The following is an 18287-nucleotide window of genomic DNA, read 5'->3' as shown; positions in this document are numbered from 1 at the left end:
GGAAAAACCGTGGGTTGGGACGGCGTGCAAAATCTAAAGCGTAGCCGTGTTTTATCACCGAAAGCACCCATTGGTCCGTCGTGATTGTGGTCCACTCCTCGTAAAAGAGAGACAATGTGCCCCCTACCCTCGGTACGGAGGAATGGACCAGCCGGACATCATTGTGCGGCCTTACCGCCTGGAGCCGACTGGGAGGAAGCAGGTCTACCAAAACGCCTTCCTCGAAAGGACTGCGACTGCTGCCTACCAACCCCCCCCCCCGGCCGAAAGGAAGGGGAAGAGGTACTAGGACGAGGAGTACGAGCTTTTCGATTTCCCCGAAACCGGGATCTAGTCGAGAAAGACCCCCTGGGACGAGCTCTGTCCTCCGGGAGCCGATAACCCTTATTCTTGCCCAGTAACTGAATCATGTCTTCCAATTCCTTTCCAAACAGTAGGTTACCCTTAAAGGGTAAGGACCCCAGCCAGGATTTGGAGGCTCCATCTGTAGACCAGTTCCATAACCACAATAGCCATCTCGCCGAGACAGTCGAAACCATGGAACGCGCTGAAGATCGTACAGTGCATCCGCACTATAAGCCATGACCGCTTCAAGGCGGCCAGCTTGTCGGGCTTCCTCCTCCGAAAGGCCTTCGTTGGCGAGAAGTTGTTGAACCCAACGCAGCCTGGCCCGTAGTGCAAAATTACTACAAATTGCCGCTCGAGCTCCTAGGGCGGAGACTTCGAATATCTTCTTAAGCTGGACCTCCAGTTTCCAATCCTGGAGGTCCTTCAGTGCCGTAGCCCCCGTGACCGGAATAGTAGTCTTCTTAGTCACCGCTGACACAGCTGCGTCCACTTTCGGAACTCACAGAACTTTCAAGGCGTCCTCGGGCAAAGGATAAAGCTTATCCATAGCCTTTGTGACATTCAATCCCAAATCCGGGGTATCCCACTCCCAAAAGAGCAGGTCCGTAGCAGAAAAATGAAAAGGAAATGTCGTGGGAGGACCACTCAAGACCCAACAATACAGGATCCATCGAGCCAAGACGAGACTCCTCGGGAGGTGTAGCGATCCCTAACTCCTCCAGAATAGCGGGAATGAGAGGCCCCAGCTCGTCTCTACGGAAAAGGCGGATCATCCAAGGATCGTCGCCCTCCGAGGCTTGGCTCTGCCTCGGAGTACCGTCTCCCTCTACCCCCTGCGGGGGTGGGGATGACTCTTCCTGATCCATAGAATCGGAGGGGGGAGTCCGTGTCCTCCGGGGGAGGGAGAGCCCGTAATGGGCGCTTTGACCTTGAAGGTCCTTCCGTGGCCCCCGACCAGGGTCGGTCCTTGTCCACAGGATGTGGTCCCTTGGGGCCCCCGGACTTGGGAGAGTGCCGCTTATGGGCCTTGCGGGCCTTAAAGGCCCTATGCATAGCTAAAATGAAATCCGAAGACAAGGAGGAGCAGGAGACATCGGAATCGGACCCTGCGTCATCCCCTGCCATATCTCCTGTAGCCCCCGCTGGCGAAACAGACCGTGGGAGTGGTCGTTGTGGGGAGAGGGAGGGCAGTGAATTTCTGGCCCCCACCGCGATCGGCGCCGCGAAGGGAGCCGGACCCAAAATGGCGGATTTTCCCACACTGGCCGGCAGCTGCCTGGGGACGGAAGAAGAGAGCTCCCCGATCGCAATCGCCATTGCCCCACGTCTCACCACCACCCCCTGAGCCAACCCCGACGTCCCTTCACCTCCGGAGATGCAGGCTGAGCACAGCCCATCCCTCGTGAGGCGCACGCTGAGCCGCAGGCCGAGCCGCGTGGCATGAGGAACCGAGCCGGTGCGAAACCAAAGAAATTAACGATCGGGGGGCAGTGGGGGGGAGAGGGAATCGGCCGCCGACCGCCACAGCTCAAGCACCAAAAGCCGCCGAACGACGAGCTATTAATTTTATTTATCTATGAAGATCTCTTTTTTTTTTTATGTCACCTGAGACGCTGTCCCTCGGCGGGTCCTGAAGCGGTCCGGCTGGGGTGAGTGAGCCTGGTTCCCCGGTATCACTCCGGCTGGGCTGTGAATAACCAGCAGGGTCCTCAACCCTTAGCCTCAGCAGCCTACAGAACCAGGGGGGATGGTCCCCTCAGGACCTGACAACCCCCTGGGAGGCTCAGACCAGCACTGTTCTCTGCCTTCACAAAACTTTTGTTTTTGTTCTTTTTTTTTTTAAACTTAATTAGAAAAAGGAATCAAAACAAAACACCGCCTAGCTATCTAACCCCCCCCCCCTTTTTTTTTTTTTTAAATCAGTGTAGACTGTGGGCCATGCACCCGGACCATCTGCTGGAGACAGAGTAATACTGACAGGCTGTGGGTGGCACCCTGGTATTTATGGCAGAGCCTGTCAAATCTTGCTCTGTCTCCATCTGCTGGTGCGGAGGCAAAACCAGGAGTCTGGACTGATCCGGTACGTACAAGGAAGGCCTGTTTAAGGATGGACTCCTCTGTCTATCGTGCACATCCTTAAAGGCCACTCCTCCCTCCACTGGGATAGTTGTTTGCTTAGAGACGGCACAGACCAGCGCATCCTCCTCAGAGAAATGCAAACGCTCTCTCACTGCTGGATCCAGTGGGTACAGAGCTTCTAAAGCTAGTCCCCGTTTAAAACTTGCTTCTGGGGCATCCCATTCCAGTTCAATCGACTTCCAGTACTGGAAAGAAGCAAGAGGCTTTCCATAGGGAAATCAAAATGGGATTCTTCTTTGGTTCCGTCACAGAGTCCGCCCCAGTAACTCCTAGCATCTTCAGGATCTGGGAAACCAGGGCTGGCAATTCGTCTCTATGGAAAAACCGTAACATGGTCAGATACGGTTCTAAACCAGGGGGAATTTCCCCATCTTGCAAGGAATCTGTATCCTCCTCTTTGTCCGTGCCATCCGGGTCCCTGCCAGGGATACCCTTGGTGAGGTGAGGCATGCCTCGAGGTCTGTCAATAGGACTGGGAGAGGGAGGGCTTCCGGCTGAGGCCCTGGAAAAATTCCATCCAAGAGAAGGCAGCTGGGTCCATGCCTAGCCCAGGAGCTACTGGGGTAGGTTCCGCTGAATTTCCCTCTCCAATGGATGACCCAGTCCCATGGGTACTCAGATCTGAGGTACTTCCAGTTAAGGCTGTGGCTAACCCATCCTCTGAACGGGAGGAGCCGGGCTTAGCAAAGTCCAGGAAGGCCATCTCTCCCTGGGCTTCCTCACAGTGCTGACATAAGTTGGAATCCAGGACAGACTGTGAAGCCCTATTATGACAAGCAGCACAGAGAGAAGACACTTATGTTTCTTGGCTGCCGGAGCCATTGGCGGTAGAAACTGTATGTTCTGTCGGCTTGTGCTTAAAATTTTATGCGCACAGATTTCGGGCATCTAGGCGGGACGCAGTGAGGCGCACACAACCCATGCACCCGGCTTTACCTGTCTTCTGCGCTTAGTAGGTAGTGCGCGTATGTACGTGTATGCTGATATGTGCACAGCATGTGCGCAGAACCGATACACTGTGTGTACCGATGTTCTATGGAGGGCAATATGGCACGCAGAAAGACCCGCGCAAGATTGCACCGCCACAGCCTACCACGTAGTGTGCCGACCAAGCCTAAAGTGGGGCCTAGCCCACCAGGGGGCCACTCAACCCGCTCAGAAGCCCATTTCCCTTTACCCCAATGACCAATGGGATCGAAAACATCGTCGGTATGGCACGCCGAGGTAGGAGACCGGAGGAAGCCTTACAGAAAAACCCTCCAATTGTCTGAATCAGGAGGTAAATTTTTTTTTTTTTTTACCTATCTCAGTGCTTACTGGCTGAGTACAGAGACAGTCTTCCAGCTTGGGGGGAGAGGGCTTTGGCAGTCACCACTGTGCTCGGCTTCCTGCACCCGTTGCCTTTCAGCTGCTTAAGCAGCAAAGTCACACCGGGAACCAGCTACCGGACCAAGGCATACCTCTGAGGGATCTTGGAAATCGCCTCAGGAATTCTTAACTGGGGGAGGGGCCTTTAGGTATCACCGCAGGAGGGGTGGGGGCTCAATTTTTTTCTCCAGTTTAAATGTAGAATTTCTCCTTCCAAAAAGTACAGCAATCCCCATAGGGAGAGGCTAGTCCACCATCTGCTGGAGACGGAGAAATACTGAAGGGCTGAGGTCGCTGCAGGGATGTAACTACGGTGATATCAGCTTTGAAATCTGACTCCGGCTCCATCTGCTTACAGGGGAGCATAACCCATTGGTCCTGAATCCATCTGGCTACATGCTTGGAAAAAGATTAAATACGGCACAAGAGACCAACCAGGGATAAGAACGGATATAGCTATGTCGCAGGGCTGAGAATATGATAGATGGCTACCTGAAAAAAAGAGGTTGAACCAAACTGATATTACTTCTACAGGATTTCGCACTAATCTTTAAGAGTCACAGCAATCCAGCTGAAGTGAGTGTACCTGGCACAGGATCTTGATAATGGTCCTTGAACCATCGGAATAGCCCATTTACTGTGGGGAAGATCTGGCCTCTGTATCGGAATCCCTCTGGTGTTACCGTCACATACTCGATCCTAAGGAGGAGAAAGCAGACAACAAAAACAAGGATTTTACCTACTATGTCCTTGCTTTGCATGTTGCAGTGGGAAGTGGAATCCTCCTCAAGGCAGATCTGCTAAAGGGAGTTGATGCCTAGAAATGCCTACCAGCAGAAATGATACTAACCATAAAGGTGACAGAATTCAACTTAATCTGAAGTTTTAGTTTTAATAAAATCTGATACACCACTGTTCAACAAATCACAACAATTTCCAAGCCATAAAACTTTTAAAACCCATGCACATGAACATCTTAACTACACACACACATATACATTACTTAATGCAGTTAACATAGAGGATCATAACATGTAACAAATAAGTTGACTCCTATAGTCACAGCAATTATATCATATCCTTCACTCATCTGACCTTCTAAATTTCTCATATTTGGATTCCTGCCTTAGTTCATGTGGCAGAGTTCCATGATAATGGTACTTGATGTGTGAACGCAGACTGTTTTGTCTGTTCCAGCCTATAAAGCAACCTTTAATAAATTCTGCTAGGATTTATAGGATACCAGTAAATAAAGCAGTTCTCCACTGTATGATTTAAAGATAAGACATAAATCTTAAGTCTGATACTAGTCCTGACTGGCATTCTGTGTAAATCTTCAATTAAAGCAATTAAATAATCGTATTCTGATTTACCAGCACAGATACAGAGGGTGGTTGTAAAGCCATAGGAGGAAGATGACTACAGATCAAGTAGCCAGGCGCAACTGTGCAGGCCAAAAAGATCATTTGCCAAAAGATATATTACCATGGTTGCAACCTAATGCTGTGAGTACCGGCCTGCTGCAGCGAGTCACCATAGTAACATAGTAATGATGGCAGGAAATGGAGAAATTACTTACCTGATAATTTCGTTTTTCTTAGTGTAGACTTTCCTTAGGATTCAGGACCAATGGGTATAGTGTGCTCCTGATAGCAGTTGGAGACAGAGTCAGATTTCAATCTGATGTCATCCTACATATACCGGTGCAGGAAGCTCTGCTCTTCAGTATTCTCCTCGCAAAGCAATTGTGGATATATGTATGTCTGGATAATTCGATTAACTTGGTTAACTTTGTTTAACTTGAATAACTTGAGAAACGTAATCAACTTGAACTGGTTGACGTGGACTATAGCTGGACATCGCCAGTGCCCTCAACCAAGAAACGCCGACACCCGGTAACTATGGCTGTCCTAGCTGAAGGGAAGCGTGACTTACCCGTGTTTGTCTTGCTCTTAGGAATTGACTCCCGAGGTTTTCGTGCATAGCGGCCGCCGTGGGCAGGATACTGAATCCATCTGTCTACACTAAGGAAAACGAAATTATCAGGTAAGTAATTTCTCCATTTCTTAGTGTGTAGCAGATGGATTCAGGACCAATGGGATGTACAAAAGCTACTCCCGAACCGGGTGGGAGGCTGCCTGTGGCCCACTTAGTACTGCCCTTGCGAATGTTGTGTCCTCCGGAGCCTGAACATCCAGGCAGTAGAACCTAGAGAAGGTGTGAATGAAGGACCATGTCGCCGCCCGACAGATCTCGGCAGGTGACAGTATCTTGGTTTCCGCCCAGGACACTGCCTGGGCTCTAGTGAAATGGGCCTTGACTTGTAGAGGTGGAGGCTTGCCTGCCTCTACGTAGGCTGCCTTGATTACTTCTTTGATCCAGCGGGCTATAGTTGCCCGCGAGGCCGCTTCCCCTTGTTTCTTCCCGCTGTGAAGGATGAATAGGTGGGGCCGTCTTTCGTACTGATTCCGACCTTTCTAGGTATCGGACTAGGAGTCTGCCGACGTTAAGATGGCGAAGGCGGCAAGATTCTTCCGAGCCCTTATGCTCGTCTGGGGACGGCAGCGAGATGGTTTGGTTTAGATGGAAGTGAGAAACCACTTATGGGAGGAAGGAGGGGACTGTGCGTAGCTGTATGGATCCTGGTGTGAACCTGAGGAACGGTTCTCGGCAGGATAGTGCTTGAAGTTCGGAGATGCGACGGGCCGAACATATTGCCACTAGGAACACCGTCTTCATGGTTAGGAGACGTAGAGGCAGACCTCGGTTAGGTCTGAAGGAGGCTCCCACTAGGAAGTCTAGTACTAGATTGAGGTTCCATAGGGGTACCGGCCACTTTAGGGGTGGTTGAATCTGCTTGACCGCTCTCAGGAAGTGGGAAACGTCGGGATGAGATGCTAGGCTAGTGCCTTCCACTTTGGCTCTGAAGCAGGCCAGCATGGCCACCTGAACCTTGATGGAGTTGAGAGACAACCCCTTCTGTAATCCATCCTGCAGGAATTTCAGGATCGTGGGAATTTTGACTGTGCGCGGAAGGATGTCGCAGTCTTCGCACCAATCTTCAAATATTCTCCATATTTGTATGTAGGTCAGTGATGTGGAGAACTTGCGTGCTCAGAGCAAGGTGTTAATCACCGCCCTTGAGTATTCGCTCTTCTTCAGGCATGTCCCTCTCAATGGCCAGACCGTAAGAGAGAATCGAGTTGGGTCTTCGTGGAGGATCGGGGCCTTGCTGGAGCAAATCCCTGTGTGGAGGCAGGGGGAGAGGGCTCCCTGTCACAAGTCTTCACACGTCTGCGTACTACGGCCTTCTTGGCCAGTCCAGGGCCACTAGAAGTACTAGCCCCCTGTGGTGCTCTATCTTGCGGATAATCCCGCCCAGTAGTGGCCACGGGGGGGGGGGAGGCGTATAGCAGGTCTTCCTGTGGCCAGGTCCAGACGAGGACATCGATCCCTTGGGATTGTGGCTCTCGTCTGCGACTGAAGAAGTTGGGAACTTGGGCATTGGACTGGGTTGCCAGGAGATTCATGGCTGGGGTTCCCCAGAGGTTTATTATCAACTGGAAGGATGTGGTCAAGGTTTACAGAGGGCGCACCAGACATGAGGGACCGCCCTCTCAGTTTTTGTTCTGACTCCATCTGCTGGAAGGGGGACATAACCCACGGTCTGGACTGATCCTGGTACGTACAGGGAACCTATGATGCCACCCAATGATGTGTCACAGCAGCATCTCAATAAGGAAAAAGACCTCCAAGCCGGCACAGGTGGAAACTGCCTCCTCTTGGGTTGACCTACGATCAGAGTCCTGCTGGCCCAGTTGTTATATGAGCAAATCTCCGACTCCATCCAATGATATCACAGCCGCATCTTGAAAGGGAAGAAGACATCGAAGCTGCACTGATAGAAACTGCCTCTTCTCACGTAGACCCTCGGTCTTTGTATTTTTTGAAAAAGAGTAAATAAACTATTCACATTTACTCGTCCTAGACCTCTCATGATTTTAAACACCTCTATCATATCCTCCCGCAGCTGTCTCTTCTCCAAGCTGAAAAGCCCTAATCTTTTTACCCTTTCCTTATAACGGAGCTGTTAAAACAGCTTTGTGCAACTTTTTAATAAGCTGTGCTCAAATTTATGAGCTAGAATAATGCAAATATTAGGATTTCTTTTGTGCATTGTTTTGCTGTGTGCAAAGGGTTCAAGATCTGTGTGTACAGCTTAAAGGGAAGAGTGCCTCTAGGTCTTCCTGTGCCTGCTTACTGGGGATCTGGACCTGAGGCTATGACAGAGACAGAATCCAAACTCACGGGCAGGCTGCTTCTGCTCCCAGGCTTATGTAATGTACAGAGAGACAGAAATGAGGAGAAAATCCCCTCTTTCTAGGCCAGGAGCTTCTAAAAAACAAAACAAACAACCCCAAAACAACACACAACCACCACGGGTATCTCCAAAGCCCCTGTGCTATCTGAAGGGGGGCTGCCCAAATGAAACCTCCGTGGGAGAGGATTCCAACATGGCAACTGCATCCACCAAAAAAACCAACACACACTGCTGAAATGCCAAATCCCCCAAAGTGAGCTCCAAATGCAAGGCAGGAAGGAAATCTCCCCCACAGCAAGAGGGACCATGGATGTCCTCCTGAGGCCTTTAAAGATGAACCAAGAACAACTTCTATCTGAATGCATGCCATACAAAGAATCTGCAGACACAAGCTCCAGGGCAGCAGCCATGCTCATATTTTCCCATGAGTGGGCTCATCACCTCCCCCAAAGGCCACACAGCATGTGATTCTTCGGAACTGTTTGATTCGCACCCTCCAAATAGAATAAACTTAACCCACCCCCAAACAGAAGCACCAAAGAGCCTCTCGTTTTCCTCTGTCCAGCATCTAAGTGCCTTGGCTTGCTCTTTTTTTTTTTTTAAATAAACGCTGGCTCTGGAGCAAGGGTAAATCCTGCTGCACCACCAGGTCCCACCATCTGCAGGAGGCAGAGAAATACAGAGTTGTGCCTGTGCTGCACTACCTGAAAATAGTAGTGATGTCACCCAGGAAACCATCTGCTGGAGTCAGAGAGATAATGGGGGACTGCAAATGGCACTCTCTTATGTAGCAGTGTCAAAGGTTTTGTCTCTGACTCCATCTGCTGGTAGGAATGCATAACCCACTGGTCTGGAATGATCCAAGTATGTACAGGAAATACTGAGTTGTGCCTGTGCTGCACCACCTGTAAATAGTGGTGATGTTACCCAGGAAAACTGCTTTCTCTGCCTCAGTTTGCTAGTAGGGGGACATAACCAACAAGACTTGACTGGACTGGTGTGGCAGCAAGAAAGGGAAGTGGGGAGTTATGGGACCTGGTGCAGTGAATGAGTGAGCACACACTGGGGGAAGGTTGCAGGGAACTAGGAATGAGTTGTGGAACCTGCTCTTGAAGGTGGATGAGTGCACAGGAAGACTGGGGGCAATATAGGAAAGGAAAATTGGGTCTTACCTGATATTTTTCTTCCTGTAATACCACAGATCAGTCCAGACCAGTGGGTTTATGCACTCCCACCAGCAGATTGGGGCAGAGAATAAAACTTCGAGGAACTGCTATATACCAAGTGTGTCACCTGCAGCTCCTCAGTATTAATACCCAAGCCAAGATGCAACAGACAAACTTATAAAAAAAACCCAAACAAACCCATAAGGGTGAACAAGAAAACAAAAACTCAAGGGTTGGATTCCTCTGAACCTGGAACCCCAGCTCCGGACCATAGCCCAAAACATTCAAAAGAATAAGGATCATCTCTTAAAGTATTCTTATATACAGCGGCTAAATACCAGGCAAGTCAGTCTTTCAGCAGTTCTACCGGGGTGGGCCTCTGGACTGATCTGTGGTATTACAGGAACGAAAATTAGTAAGACAGACCCAATTTTCCTTTCCTGAACATACCTAGATCAGTCCAGACCAGTGAGATGTACCAAAGCCACACTACACCAGGCGGGAACCTGAAAGACCCGCTCGCAGAACGCTTTCTCCAAAAACCGCACTGTCATGTGCCCGTACATCCAGACAGTAATGTCTCGTAAAGGTATGCATAGAGGACCAGACTGTGGCCCTACATATTTCTTCAGGAGATACCAGCTGACATTCCGCCCAGGAAGCCGCCTGCGCCTAGTAAAATGCGCTTTTAAACCCGCTGGAATAGGCAGACCGTTGCCAATGTAGGCCGAACTGATGGTCTCCTTCAATCAGCGAGCCAAGGCGGCCTTGGACGCCTTCTCACCTTTCTTCAGATCCCCAAACACAAAAGATAGTCCGACTTTCGAAAGGGATTAGTGACCTCCATATAATGGATCAAAACCCGGCGAACATCCAACAGGTGAAGGTCTCTACCCGATGACGAATCTAGAGACCAATCCAGAAAACCGGGCAACTCCACGGATTGATTCACATGGAAGGCAGATACCACTTTAGGCAGGAAGGAAGGTACCGTACGCAAAGACACCTTATCCGCTGAAATACGTAGGAAAGGATCCCAAAAGGAGAGAGCCTGCAGTTTGGAAATACGTCTAGCAGAGCAAATGGCCACCAGGAATACAGTCTTCAAAGTAAGGTCTTTTAGGGAAGCCTGTCGCAATGGCTCAAAGGGCGGAGCACAAAGCGCCCATAAAACTAGGTTAAGATTCCAGTCTGGACACAACTTACAAACTGGAGGGCGAAGATGCTTTACCCCTTTTAGAAAGCAGAAACATCTGGATGGCTGACCAGGGGGCTTGCTGCCTACCTGGCCCAAAGCACCCTAGAACCGAAACCTGGACCCAAAGAGAACTATAAACCAGGCCCTTAGATAAGCCCTGCTGCAGAAAAACCAAAATGTGGGGAATGGTCACAGAAAGGGGCACTACACCTTGCTGATCACACCAGGCCTCAAACACTTTCCACACCCGAATGTATGCCATGGAAGTGGAGGGACGTCTAGCCTGGAGGAGGGAGGAAATCACAGGTTCCAAATAACCCTTCATGCAGAGCCGCCACCTTTCAAAAGCCAGGCCATGAGAGAAGCGCGATCCTCTCGATTCGAAAAGATGGGCCCTTAACTGAGGAGATCCGGGAGGTGGGCTAGACACAACGGACCATCTGTCGCTTGCTGAATGAGGTCTGCAAACCAGGGATGTTGTGGCCACTTCGGAGCCACCAGGACCACTGACCTGGGTGCTCCTCTATATGCCGAAGAATCTGCCCGATGAGAGGCCAAGGAGGAAAGGCACAGAGCAGAATCCCAGTCGGCCACTTGCACATGAGTGCGTCCAGTCCGACCGCCCCGACCTCCTTTTTGCGACTGAAGAACCATACTGTCTTCGAGTTGGTCCGTGTCACCATGAGGTCCAGCTGGGGAACCCCCCCCATCTGGCACAAATGTGATTCCAGGCCTCCTGGGAAAGTTCCCATTCCCTGGGATCCAGCTGATGTCGGCTGAGGAAGTTTGCCTGTCTTTGTCCACGCCTGCCACGTGAAAGGCTGTGATTCCTTGCAGATTTACCTTGGCCCAAGCAAAAAGGAGATGAGCCTCCCGAGCCATGGCCAGGCTCTTGGTTCCTTCCTGTCGGTTGAGATATGCCACCGTCGTGGCGTTTTCTGAGAAGATGCGAACCATTCTTCCTTGAACCTGAGGCAGGAACGCCACCAATGCCCCGTGGACCGCTCTCGTCTCGAGGCGATTGATGGACCAGGACCATTCTGGTAAGGACCAAGTGCCCAGGGCTGCATGACTCAGGCACATCGCTCTCCAACCTTGGAGATTTGCGTCCATCGACACAACCACCCAATCTGGGATTTCGAGGGGCATGCCCTCCTGTAAGTTGGTCTCTGATAACCACCACTCCAGGCTGGACCTGGCCTGCTGTGACAACTGTAACGGCAGTTGGTACTGTTCTGACACCGGGTTCCATCGAGACGGTAGCGCTCTCTGCAACGGCCTCATGTGAGCAAAGGCCCACGGCACTAACTCCAACGTCGAAGCCATAGAGCCCAGAATCTGCAGATAGTCCCACACTCTGGGTATCTGAAGATGTAGAATGTGAAATACTTGTTGCTGCAACTTGTGCATCCTGTCCGTTGTGAGGAACACCTTACCGACCCGAGTGTCGAAACGAGCTCCCAGATTTTCCAGGGACTGCGATGGAATCAGATGCCTTTTTGTCCCATTGATCACCCAGCCCAGCGACTGGAGCAACTGCGTCACCCGGTGTACCGCTCGCAAGCAATTCCCCTCCGACTTCGCTCGAATCTGCCAATTGTCGAGGTATGAGTGAACACCCCCCCCCCTCCATCCAGAGAGCTACCGCTACAAATATGCCAATAGAAAAACAAAACACAGCAAACTTTCCCCAAAGGGGGGTCAGCAGACACTCCAAGGGAGGCTTCGGGACCACTGAGGGAGCCAGTCCCCTGCTATTGGAGGATCCCGGGATACTCTATCTCTGCCAGGGGTATCCAAAGGAAAATTAGTTTCTTACTTGATAATTTTAGTTCCTGTAGTACCATGGATCAGTCCAGACACCTGGGTTTTGCGTCCCCTCCAGCAGATGGAGACAGAGAAGTTTTTCAAAACAAACCCTGGCATAAGAACATAAGAAAATGCCATACTGGGTCAGACCAAGGGTCCATCAAGCCCAGCATCCTGCTTCCAACAGTGGCCAATCCAGGCCACAAGAACCTGGCAAGTACCCAAAAACTAAGTCTATTCCATGTAACCATTGCTAATGGCAGTGGCTATTCTCTAGGTGAACTAAATAGCAGGTAATGGACTTCTCCTCCAAGAACTTATCCAATCCTTTTTTAAACACAGCTATACTAACTGCACGAACCACATCCTCTGGCAACAAATTCCAGAGTTTAATTGTGCGTTGAGTAAAAAAGAACTTTCTCCGATTAGTTTTAAATGTGCCCCATGCTAACTTCATGGAGTGCCCCCTAGTCTTTCTACTATCCGAAAGAGTAAATAACAGATTCACATCTACCCGTTCTAGACCTCTCATGATTTTAAACACCTCTATCATATCCCCCCTCAGTCGTCTCTTCTCCAAGCTGAAAAGTCCTAACCTCTTTAGTCTTTCCTCATAGGGGAGTTGTTCTATTCCCCTTATTTTGGTAGCCCTTCTCTGTACCTTCTCCATCGCAATTATATCTTTTTTGAGATGCGGCGACCAGAATTGTACACAGTATTCAAGGTGCGGTCTCACCATGGAGCGATACAGAGGCATTATGACATTTTCCGTTTTATTCACCATTCCCTTTCTAATAATTCCCAACATTCTGTTTGCTTTTTTGACTGCCGCAGCACACTGAACCGATGATTTCAATGTGTTATCCACTATGACACCTAGATCTCTTTCTTGGGTTGTAGCACCTAATATGGAACCCAACATTGTGTAATTATAGCATGGGTTATTTTTCCCTATATGCATCACCTTGCACTTATCCACATTAAATTTCATCTTCCATTTGGATGCCCAATTTTCCAGTCTCACAAGGTCTTCCTGCAATTCATCACAATCTGCTTGTGATTTAACTACTCTGACCAATTTTGTGTCATCTGCAAATTTGATTATCTCACTCGTCGTATTTCTTTCCAGATCATTTATAAATATATTGAAAAGTAAGGGTCCCAATACAGATCCCTGAGGCACTCCACTGTCCACTCCCTTCCACTGAGAAAATTGTCCATTTAATCCTACTCTCTGTTTCCTGTCTTTTAGCCAGTTTGCAATCCACGAAAGGACATCGCCACCTATCCCATGACTTTTTACTTTTCCTAGAAGCCTCTCATGAGGAACTTTATCAAACGCCTTCTGAAAATCCAAGTATACTATATCTACCGGTTCACCTTTATCCACATGTTTATTAACTCCTTCAAAAAAGTGAAGCAGATTTGTGAGGCAAGACTTGCCCTGGGTAAAGCCATGCTGACTTTGTTCCATTAAACCATGTCTTTCTATATGTTCTGTGATTTTGATGTTTAGAACACTTTCCACTATTTTTATTGGCACTGAAGTTAGGCTAACCGGTCTGTAGTTTCCCGGATCGCCCCTGGAGCCCTTTTTAAATATTGGGGTTACATTTGCTATCCTCCTGTCTTCAGGTACAATGGATGATTTTAATGATAAGTTACAAATTTTTACTAATAGGTCTGAAATTTCATTTTTTAGTTCCTTCAGAACTCTGGGGTGTATACCATCCGGTCCGAGGGACTGTGGGTGTGCCACCCACAGTCCCTCAGTCTTACGTAATGTCAAAGCAGAATGGAATAAAACCCAATTCAACAGCTAACTAACAAGGTTCATTGAAGACCCCAACTGAGAACAGAACCGACAGAACCAATAGAACAGGCGAGAAGGCATGGTAAATAACCATACCCAAAAAAAAAACTTTATACGAGCGGACTCTCCGTTACTTAAGTGCACACAGCTATAAGGCAGGGCTCTGGACTGATCCGTGGTACTACAGGAATGAAAATTATCAGGTAAGAAACTCATTTTCCTTTCCCTGTATGTACCCAGATCAGTCCAGACACCTGGGATGTACCAGAGCCAACTCACAGAGGGTGGGAGCCGGAGAGGCCCGCACGGAGCACCCCTTCTCAAATCCCCCAGCCTCCGAAGCTCTCACATCCAATCTGTAATACCTTGCAAAAGTGTGCAAAGATTTCCAAGAAGCCGCCCTGCAAATTTCCTGGGCGAAACCTGGTGAGATTCTGCCCAAGAAGCAGCCTGTGAACGTGTAGAATGAGCGCGAAGTCCCACCGGTACCGTCTTACCACGCAGTAAATACGCGGAACCGATAGCCTCCTTCAATCAACGAGCTATGGTAGCCTTGGAGGCCATCCCGCCTTTACGTGGACCATTCCACAAAACAAAGAGATGGTCCGATACCAGAAAAGGATTCGTAACCTCCAGATACTGGAGCAGAGCCCTGTGGACATCCAGCTTCCATAAATGCTTGGCTATCGGATCCGATCGATCCATATCGGAGAAGGAAGGAAGTTCGATCGATTGATTCAAGTGAAAGAACACCACCACCTTTGGAAGAAAGGTGGGGACAGTTCGCAAGGACACCCCGGAATCCAAAATCCTCAAGAAGGGTTCCCGGCATGACAACATTCTGCAATTCAGACACCCGACGTGCCGAAGAAATGGCCACCAAAAATACCACTTTCAGCGTAAGATCCTTTAGCGTCGACCGCTTTATAGGCTCAAAAGGTGGCACACACAAGGACGAAAGTACCAAATTGAGGTTCCAGGAAGGACACGGAAGATGAAGAGGAGGGCGTAAGTGCTTTGCCCCCTGTAGGAAACGTGCCACATCCGGGTGTAAAGCCAACACAACTCCCTGGACCTTGCCTCGGAGACAACAGAGCGCCGCAACCTGTACACGGAGGGAACTACAGGAAAGACCTTTAGAAAGACCGACTTGCAGGATGTCAGAGACCGACACCCTCGTAGGATTCACCTCGCGATCCGAACACCAAGCTTTGAAAACTTTCCAGACCCTAACATGAGCCAGGGAGGTAGATGGTTTTCTTGACTGCAGCAGTGTGGCGACCACACCGTCAGAGTAACCTTTACTTTTCAAGTGTTGCTTTTCAAAAGCCAAGCCGCGAGACAAAAGCGATCCGCCTCTTCCAAACAAATGGACCCTTGATGAAGAAGAGCCATGGACTCCCGAAACCGCATGGGAGCCGTGGTGGACAGATTGAGTAGATCCGCAAACCAGGGACGCCTCGGCCATTCCGGAGCTACCAGAATCACCTCTGCCGGATGGAGCTCTATTCTCCTGAGCACCTTGCCGATCAGCGGCCAAGGAGGAAACACGTACAGTAAGATGTTCGTCGGCCAGGGAAGTACCAGGGCATCGACCCCCCTCGGCCCCCGTCTCTCTGCGCAGACTGTAGAACCGCAGAGCTTTGGCATTCTGAAACGTGGCCATCAGATCCATGCACGGCGTGCCCCACCGGTCACAGATGAGCTGAAAGGCCTCGTCGGCCAACTCCCATTCTCCGGGATCGAGATGGTGGCGACTGAGAAAGTCTGCCTGCACGTTGTCCACCCCGGCAATGTGGGAAGCTGCAATGCTGACGAGATGTAGTTCCGTCCAGTCCATTAAGAAACGAGCCTCCGTTGCCACTGGACGACTCCTGGTTCCTCCTTGGCGATTGATATAGGCCTCTGTGGTTGCATTGTCCGACAACACCCGGACCGACTTCCCCCGAAGGAGCAGAAGGAAGGACGTCAAGGCCAGAGCTACGGCCCTGGTTTCTAGACGGTCAATTGACCACTGAGATTGTTCTCGGGACCACTGCCCCTGCACCGACTTCTCCAGACAAACTGCTTCCCAGAAGAGACTGGCATCCGTGGTGACAACCGTCCAGTCGGGCATTACCAGGGGAACACCCCGCTCAAGATGGTCGGAAACCAGCCACCAGTTGAGACTGTGTCTCGCGGAGTCCGTAAGCGGTAGCGGGAGATGGAACTGTTCCGACACCGGGTTCCAACAGGACAGCAATGCTGATTGTAACGGATGCATATGAGCGAAGGCCCAGGGCACCAATTCCAGAGTAGATGTCATGGACCCCAAGACTCAAGTAATCCTTCACTTTGGGCATCTGCATGGACATCAGGTCCCTCACCTGACCCTGAAGCTTGACTATCCGCTCTGTGGTGAGGAACACTCTCCCCTGTATCATGTCGAACAGAGCTCCCAGGAAATCCAGAGACTGCGAGGGGACTAAATGACTCTTGGCAAGGTTGACTACCCAACCGAAGGAGCGCAAGAGCTGAAGCACTCTGCTGATGGCTGTGTGACACAGTCTCGGACTTCGTCTGAATCAGCCAATCGTCTAGGTAAGGGTTCACCAGCAGGCCTTCCCTCTGGAGTTGCGCCGCCACCACCACCATCACCTTGGTGAACATCCTTGGAGCGGTGGCGAGACCAAAGGGCAGAGCCCGAAACTGAAAATGTTTTCCCAGGATGCAGAACCTGAGAAATCTCTGATGAGATGACCGAATGCAGATGTGGAGATACGCCTCTGTGAGATCCAGAGACGCCAGGAATTCGCCTTATTGTACCGAGGCGATGACGGACCGAAGAGCCAACATCTGGAAACGCAGTATCCGAAGACATCGGTTGACTCTTTTGAGATCTAAGATGGGGTGGAACGTTCCTTTCCTTCTTCGGGACAATGAAGTAAATGGAGTAGCGTCCCTTGCGCAGATCTGCGTTATAGCCCCCAGGGCCAGAAGGCGCTGGAACGTTCCTTGTACCGCCTCCCGTTTTTCTCGGTACTCGCAGGGAGAGATCAGGAACTTGTCCCAAGGACGCCATGTAAAATCTAAAGCGTAACCTTGACTTGTCACAGTGAGGACCTACTGGTCAGACGTTAATTTGGTCCATTCCTCGAAGAAGAGCTACAGCCTGGCTCCCACGTTTGGCACATGGTGGAGGATGGGTACAGAGGGATGGACCGGCAGTATCTCATTGCAAGGCCTTAGTCCCCGCTGCCAACGGGGAACTGCCTGGCTTGCCGAAATGCCTGCCTCGAAAGGACTGATTCCATGACTGTTGTCTGGTGGAACTGGAATGAAAGGAGGAGCCTGAGGACCGCGCCGGTCGAGGCCTCCGATTACCACGGAACCGAGACCGAGCTGTAAACGATCCCCTGGGCCAGGCCTATCCTCCGGCAGTTTATGAACCTTGTTTCTCACCCAGCGATTGGATCATATCCTCCAATTCCTTCCCGAACAATAACCTGCCTCTAAAAGGAAGGGAACCGAGGTGGGACTTGGACGAAGTATCCGCAGCTCAATGCTGTAGCCAGAGTAGCCGATGCGCGGACACCGCCGACATCATGGATCTGGCCAATGTACGCAGGTGGTCATGGAGAGCATCGGCGCTATATGCTATGACCGCCTCCAGCCGGTTCGCCTGGCTAGCCTCCCCCTCAGAGAGGTCAGACCTGGCTTGGAGCTGCTGGGCCCAACGAAGACCCGCACGCAGAGCGAAATTACTGCACATTGCCGTGCGCACCCCTAGCGCGGAGACCTCAAACACCTTTTTGACCTGCATCTCCAACTTTCTGTCCTGCAAGTCCTTGAGGGCTGTCGCACCCGTAATCGGTATAGTTGACTTCTTGGTAACCGCAGACACCGCTGCATCCACCTTCGGAAATCTCAGCAGGTCCAAAGCATCCTCCGGCAGAGGATACAGCTTATCCATTTCCTTACTGACCTTTAACCTTAAATCAGGAGTGTCCCATTCCCAAAAGAGAAGGTCTGTGGCCGAGAAATGAAAAGGGAAAGACACCGTGGGGCCCCTGAGACCCAGTAATACTGGATCCATAGACCCCCAACTGCGACTCCGGCTGAGGGGCTTCCAAACCTAACTCCCCC

At 50.5% G+C, this 18287-nt stretch overlaps 1 protein-coding gene across 2 annotated transcripts in view; it reads right to left on the bottom strand.

The window, feature by feature from the left end:
• The window catches only part of SUPT6H (SPT6 homolog, histone chaperone and transcription elongation factor), a 260364-nt gene that overhangs the window by 9881 nt on the left and 232196 nt on the right, over window positions 1-18287 (bottom strand). For both annotated transcript variants that reach the window (XM_029611011.1, XM_029611012.1), the window contains exon 33: window positions 4442-4554. In XM_029611011.1, the coding sequence (XP_029466871.1) occupies window positions 4442-4554 (113 nt within the window). The remainder of the gene's footprint in view (window positions 1-4441; window positions 4555-18287) is intronic.

The sequence above is a fragment of the Rhinatrema bivittatum genome, chromosome 8 (genome assembly GCF_901001135.1).
Source record: "Rhinatrema bivittatum chromosome 8, aRhiBiv1.1, whole genome shotgun sequence".
Taxonomy (NCBI): domain Eukaryota; kingdom Metazoa; phylum Chordata; class Amphibia; order Gymnophiona; family Rhinatrematidae; genus Rhinatrema; species Rhinatrema bivittatum.
This window is presented reverse-complemented; position numbering and strand designations above follow the sequence as displayed.